Source organism: Choloepus didactylus, chromosome 8 (assembly GCF_015220235.1).
Source record: "Choloepus didactylus isolate mChoDid1 chromosome 8, mChoDid1.pri, whole genome shotgun sequence".
Lineage (NCBI taxonomy): Eukaryota > Metazoa > Chordata > Mammalia > Pilosa > Megalonychidae > Choloepus > Choloepus didactylus.
In genome coordinates this window covers 86,923,478-86,930,699 of record NC_051314.1, presented here as the reverse complement: position 1 = coordinate 86,930,699, position 7,222 = coordinate 86,923,478, and the positions used below count along the sequence as shown (strand labels likewise).

Here is a 7,222-nt window from a genome sequence, read left to right as displayed (position 1 = left end):
TGAATCCTTCCCCTCATCTCTTTTAAAATCCTCAGTCCCACAAATACAAGTTATCCCTCCTCTTTTGAATGTCCAGGCACATTTTTTAACCTCTCTCACAGTACTTATGACACTATTCCTTGTGTTATAACTATTTATTAATGTTTATTCATCTTATCTTTCCTTCTATTCCTTGAGGGAAGGGACCCTTTCAGCCAACTTTGTTTCCCCTCCATAGTTCCTTGAATATACCAGGTGATGAATAAAAGCTTGTTGAATGGAATTGGTACAGAAAGTAACCTCCATCATTCTACTATGATTCAGCCCACTTCCTCTTCAGTTAAGATGGAAAGTGGCTATGACCTTTGGCTCCAGTGTCCACCCACTTTTCCTGTTTCCTCCCTTTGCCTCCAGGAAGAAAACACAGCCAGCCACTCAAAGTCAGGGCCTTTATTCAGGAAAGAGGGGGCATCCGCTTCTCTAGACTGAGCAAGGTCTAAAATCCAGTGCACCAGTCACACATCCCTGGAGAACAGTCCTCAGGAGTCCAATGGTATCACTGCAGGGCGCAGGGATCAGAGACAAATCAGCTTCAGAGGAGTAGAAGGAAGCAAACTGAGGTAGCCTTAGGGAGAGGAGTTCCCGGAGCACAGAGAGGCAGGAGCAGCAGGAGCAGCGGGGTGCTCATGATGTCTTGCAGAGCCACTGTTCCAGATTATCAGAGCAGAGTGGTTTATGGGCCAACCTGATAACGTAGAAGTTACAGGGTTAGTTGGCCAGCTAGAGTGTCGCTCAAACTTCCATGTAGCATCATCACCAAAAGGGCTGAGGTGGAAGAATGTGGGTGAGAATTACAGAAGGACTTTCCCAGCCAGATGGCAAGTGGCTGGGTGACCTCGGTAGCTCAGTGACTCTACTCTTGGAATAGAGTCCACAGTCCCAAAGTCAAGAAAACTGTAGGGCTAGAAAAGATGTACAATAGCACCTAGGGCTTGCTTTAGGGTCTAGAACTAAAGAAGAGGAATTAGATGTCCAAGACCAGGAAGAAAAAGGATTAAGTCTCAGTCCTCCATTACAGAATTCCTTATTAAGAGAGTTGCTAGAGAGGAGTGGAGTGAAGGAGCTTAAGTATAGGAGATCTGAGTCTGCTTGATCAGCTCTCTTTTTCAGACTTCTAGATTAAATGACCAGGAGATAGAGAGAGAGGGCAGTGGTGCTAGGGCTAAGGGGTGAGGTGATGGAAAGAAAAGAAAAACATAAAATAAAACAGGAATTCACCAGTAGCCAATTCCTTCACTGTCCATGATCTTCTTGGCACACATGATGTCATCAGTCAGGTCATCATCCAGGAACTCTAGCAGGAATCACAAGGAAAAGAATGGGGAATGAAGAAGTATTACCCAGAAGGGCAATGAGTTTCCCTTATTTCTGGTTCCAGTGGGTTTGGCCCTTCTCTGAACTGAAGGCTTATGCCTGTAGTCTTCTATATGAGAAGGCCAATATGGTAATACCTCCCTTTACTTCCCTGTGGCATCTCAGGAAGAGTCATCAACTTACCATTAAATGATTTATCCTGAAAATGCAAAGTATCAGACTTTGAGACTCCCACATAGCTCAGATTGCCTACCTACCCCTGAACCTCTGGGACTTTCTGGGGATTTGATTAACATAAAAAACCTAAACAGCTTCTTATTCAACGCTATCAATTCAAGTCCCAGAGTTGATGTGGAACCCAGCAAAGGTAGTGAGGCCAGAAGTGTGCTTGACACCAAAAAGGAGATAATTAGTGGCAGGCACCAGAAACATAGAGGAACGGGGTAAAAGAGGCTACTCACTGTTACAGGCAATGTCACAGATGTTCCTTGACTGAGGGATCTGGTGGTCACTGCACCAAATTTTATTACTGATCTGGAAGAGTCCATATTCTGTGCTGTCTTTGTTATTGACCATGGTTTGTGTATCATAAGCACTGCTATGAAATATGGTACAGATCCCTGAGGAAAAGATGAGAAACAGGTATCACAGAGATATCCAGGCTCAGCATAAATTATGATCTGCAATCCCCAGATAGAAAAGAACTTTCGCACCAATCTCCAAAGAAGCAGAGTACTATGATGAAATGAGAAGAGTTCAGAAAAGGATCAGACCATGAAAGAAAGGAAGGATAAGAGAAGAAATAGGATAAAATAGTACAGAGATAAGCAGAGAAGATAATAGGATGGTTAGGTAATTAAATGAAAGTGAAGGAGAGAAGGAGAGAGAAAAGGAGGATGGAGAAGTGAAGCAGATGGTGAATGGGACAAAGCAAGGGAACAGGGAACTCACATTCAGGCAACGTGATGTTTCTATAGCCATCTAGGTCTTTCAGCATCTGGGAAAGTTCACATTTTGTCAATTGCCTGGCCTGTATGGCAGGGAACAGGATGCCCACCAGAAGCAGAGGGATGAAGGACATCATTTTAGCTGCCCCCAAGAACCTGAAATGGGGATACCACTCACCTTCACCTCCTTTTATCTGTGGAGAAAGCCTCAGGGGCACTGACACTAAGCCCTACATCCAGGAAAAAACATAAAGAGAGACTGGTCATGCCAAGAAAGAAACACAGAGCCTGGCAGCTTCCTTCCATAATTTCACCCTACTTGCCTTGCCCTCCCCCAATCTCTGGTCCATACCAGGTATTGTTCTCTGCCCAGAGAGAGCCCCAGGCATGATACTGTTTCCATTTGGCTTTGTTTATACCTTTTTTTCTTTTAGGGTTGGTTCTAGGAAGCAGCATATGCCCAACCTATTTCAAGAACAAAAGAAGCCTCAGGGGCAATACAAGTGAGGCAATAACAAAACAAAATAAGGGTCCATAGCCATCCCTCCCTTCCTGCTAGAGACATAGAGAATGTGGAAAGGGAGTGTCATCGCATGTCATAACATGCCATGGTTCCAGGATCAGGGCTGGCATTTGTCCAAATAACCTTGCCATGGGGACAGCCTAAGAAGAGTCTCCTAATACAGTGGTTCATGCCTGAGGGCTCAGGAATAGGGGTAGATTGTGGGAACATGGACCATAAGAATCACATATAACTTGGATCCAGAGACTTCCCGCTTCAGAAAAACATGGAACTTGGAAAGCATGCAAGACAGCCTCTAGCTATACTATGGGCCATTATTAGGCTTGCCAACCCCAACCAACACTACCACTAATAACCAGACACTACATTTGAATTGATTAAGACATTATGTAAATCCAAGACTAATAACTGGAAACAGATGTGTACATGGGTGAAGGAGCTTGTAGACACCCTCAGAGCTGGCCCCAGAAGGTTACAGAGAAGATGACCCAATCCAGTGGGAAGAAGAAACCCTTTAAGATTGAACTTTAAGCACTTTGAGCACTTTAAGATTGGACCAGGTCATATCTGGAGCCTGTAAAAGAAGTTTCAGGATCTGAACTTTAAAGTCAGTACCTGAGCAGGTAAAGTTGAGTGGGCACTAGTTGCTGAATAATTCCCTCAACTTGCCAGCATCAAGCTTCATGTCTTGGTGCCAATAGCTGTCAGCCCCCTTCATGCCAGGGCTCATCCTCTTTGTCCCAAGCTCTAAGCCTGATTTCTTTCATTTCAGTAAGTAACCATCCCAATCAAACTAATTAAGACTTCCAAACTGAACGTCTTCCAGACTGGTATCTCCCACCATTATTCAGGATCAGGACAGATTCCTCTTGTTTTAATCCTTCTTCTACATTCTGGATAGCCAGTATGTGAAGTGAGATGAGTAAAACTAGTGTGGAGGATCTTGGTGTGCCAAGAGAGAAGAGCAGGAAGTCCAGAGAGCAAAGAGACACCTGTTCAGGAACACAGTAAAAGTCCTGCCATGGCATTTCTCCTCCATTACAGTCAGAGGCCTTGGAGGGGTGCACAAAGGACAGGAATGGGAATTACATCACACTAAGCAAGCTCTATTGAGAACATGGTTTGGAATGGTGGGATGACCTTGAACCACGTGGGAGAAGGGCAGATAAGAGAAGCTAGTCCTGAGGCCTACTCTTTTCATTAGAGGAGTCTTGTGTAAAATGTCTCCTGCCCTAAGTACTGTGATAGAATAAAATGGGGGAACAGGGATCCAGGAAGCATAAGCTTTCCATATTTCCAGCCAAGGAGCGACCCAATGGCAACAGCTTGATTGCCTATAGCTTTGTTGTACCTCTGCCTTCCCTGTAGACCACGAAAAGCAACAATCAGGTCAGGAAGCATAGCTAAATGCAGAGAAGGAAATAAATGTGCCTTGGGCAAGAGGAACCATTATTTCCCTAGAAATGTTTGTAAAGTAGAATGGGGGTCATCTGGGAAAAAAAAAAAAGAGAGAAAGAAGTTGTCTAACAGGAAAAATTACAAACATTCAGAGAAAGATGTAGAATCCTGTACATGGTCCAAAGGAAAACAACAAACAGTGACCTCTGTGCTAAAAGAGGAAGTGTGGAAAGTCACGAGCACACCTAAAGGAAGAAAGTGCCTGCCAAAATTTCTCTCTGCAGAGAGGTTTAGTTAGGGTGCTCTGAGTGGAGGCCGAGATCTGAATCAAGACTTCAAGGAGCACTGACAACAGACTTCCCTGGATTTTTCAGAAATACACTAGGAAACTATGTTCCCTCTCTCAGGAATTGTGGTGAAAATAAGGGTTTCTCAAACCACGAAGTATCTTTTTGGAGGATCTCTAGAGATCAAGGAATCAGGAGCATCTGCTTCAAAACACACTTGGCAGCAACCATTCAATGCTGTAGTTTGTAGGTGAGTGGTGATTTATAGAGAGAGCCCAGGGCTATCGTTTGAAGGGAACACCCCTGAGCCCACAATAGTATTGATCATTACTTCTTATAATTAGTATCCTCACCTTGCCAAACAATGAAGCTAGACCCTGGACTTGAAACCCAAATTTCAGAGAAATGTTTAGTTGAATTACAGTTAAATTAAAATTTGCTTCCTACTGGCACTTTTCTTTTTTGGTTGCTTGTACAAAAGTCCTTGCAAAATCACTTAGCACTATAGATTCACATTCTATATTCACACCAAAGGCTTGCTCTTGATTTATATGGGATTATTGTGAATTACCATACTTGCATCACTATTTCTATAGCTACATTCATGCTTAAATGAACCATTGACTTATTTTTTATAAATTGGGGATAGTACCAATAAAAATGCATATACACAAATGTAAATCAATACCCAAAAATGATTTTAAAATATACTAAAATGAATTTTACCTTTCAATTGAATATTAAACTAAAATGAACTGATACACATGTAATTACCAAGAACATAATGGAATTTCCGTACAAATCTTAATAGATTTTTCATTTTTAATTTATGAGAAATAATTTTATTTTTAAATAAACATGCACATATAATTTTACATCGATAATGCCTTTGATAAAATCTTATGTCCTATTTTTTGTTAATGTGGTACTTCTCTTTCTTTCCTTTTTGGATTGGCTTCCTTCTTCCCCTCATCATTTCTCCCCACCCCACATCTTCCCAGTAACTCACATTAACAGTCTTGTATGCTTTTATCAATTATCATATTTATATACATATAAATTGTTCTGCTACTCATTTTTATGATAGCGTAACATTGGAAAGTAATTAATACCACTGAATTGTACACTTGAAAGAATTAAAATGTGAAATTTTGAGTTGTATCTATGTTGCTACAATAAAAAGTTTAAAAATTGGTTTCTTAAAATAAATTTAAAATGGTGTAGTCACTGAAGAAAACAGCCTTACGGTACCTCAGAAAGTTGAACATAGAATTATATGACCTGGTAATTCCACTTCTAGGTATATACCCCAAAGAATTGAAAACAGAGACTCAAACAGATATTTGTATGCCAAGGCTCACAGCCACATTATTCAAAATTGTTATTAATTTTTAAATTTTTAATCCATCTGAAATTCTATCTTGGTTCCCTTTTCTGATCAACTTATCATATTTGTTTATTGGTCTATTTTATAAGCTTTTTTTGTGAAATATAACATATTTACATAGACATGATAACTTTCCAAGTGCAATTTAACAAGTAGATAGAGAGCAAATTTCAAAAACTGTTATGGGTTACAGTTCTACAGTTTCACAGTTAATGTAACCTATAACATTCTTGGAAATCGCATATATAACTACTTGTTAAATCATACTTTGAAAGTTATCACCTTTTTGCATATATGTTATATTTCACAATAAGAAAATATTGGTCTACTTTTACATGAATACCATATTGATTTCTATGCAGTGGCTTTTTGGTATGTTCTGTTATCTGGTATGACAATTCTTCCTTGTTATTCTTTTTATTTATATGAGTCAAACTGTTTATTTGGAAAAAGAATTTAAACCTACAGAAAAGTTGAAAAAAGTATTATAATAAACTCACATACACCCTTCACATAGATTCACCCACTGTCAACATTTTGGTACATTTGCATTCTCTCTCCTATTTTTATTATGCTATTCATCTTTTTCAAAATATGGTCAGCTATTTCAATTTATTTTTCATACAACTTCTAATATATTTTATCCAATTTCCACCAAAAACCTGTTGAGATTCAAACTGGAATTACATGCAATATGCAAAATGATTTTTGGAAAATTAACTTTTTATGATATTAAATCTTTAATCTCAAAATACGTGTATATTTCCTTTGTTCAGATCTTTGTTTTACGTACTTCAGTAAGATTTTGTAATGCTCCTCATTGATATTCCATGCTTTTTTGTTAAATTTATTCCTAAGTATGACACTTTTTGTTGTTAATGTGAGATATTTTCCCCTTTTCCATTTCGAGGTACTTATAAATAGTGGAGGGAATGTGCACTTTTTTGTATATATATCTCCTACATGACCACCTCCCCAAATTATGTTATTAATTCTAGTATTTTTTCATTAATGTTTTTGGGTTTCTAGTATATAATCATATCATCTTTAATTGGTGATTAATCTTTGAACATTGGTTTTCACATCCATAAAATGGAGAGTCCAGCTTGTCTCTTGGGATGGGTGTAGGATAAACAATAAATATCAGAGAGCTTTGAAAATTCAATAGTCCTGAGCAAATACTAAACTGTAGGTCAGAAGCCATGGCACAGTGAAATCCCAAGCAGTCAGCAGGGATTTCCACTTGTGTGCCCAGCAGCAGAAGGACTGGCATTAGCTTAGAGTGGGGTCTCTATCCCTTTGGCATGGTAGTTGCACACAGATTGGA

The 7,222-nt window shown here is 39.5% G+C and overlaps 1 protein-coding gene across 1 annotated transcript; it reads right to left on the bottom strand.

Annotated features, from left to right (window-relative positions):
- Positions 1-663: 663 nt before the first annotated feature.
- Positions 664-2,437, bottom strand: LALBA (lactalbumin alpha). Its single transcript, XM_037847442.1, has 4 exons — positions 2,305-2,437; positions 1,815-1,973; positions 1,258-1,333; positions 664-724 (listed from the first exon to the last, which is right to left on the bottom strand). The coding sequence occupies exons 1-4, from the start codon at positions 2,435-2,437 to the stop codon at positions 664-666; spliced, it is 429 nt and encodes a 142-aa protein (XP_037703370.1).
- Between the last annotated feature and the right edge of the window lie 4,785 nt (positions 2,438-7,222).

What these genes read in the sequence shown, in the direction of transcription:
- LALBA (XM_037847442.1), bottom strand. Translation starts at nt 2,437, where the DNA reads ATGATGTCCTTCATCCCTCTGCTTCTGGTGGGCATCCTGTTCCCTGCC. An exon ending in CTGTGACATTGCCTGTAACA is followed by an intron (nt 1,334 to 1,814) that starts GTGAGTAGCCTC and finishes GATTCCTGCTAG; the next exon opens with AGTTCCTGGATGATGACCTG. An exon ending in AGTGAAGGAATTGGCTACTG is followed by an intron (nt 725 to 1,257) that starts GTGAATTCCTGT and finishes CTACGTTATCAG; the next exon opens with GTTGGCCCATAAACCACTCT.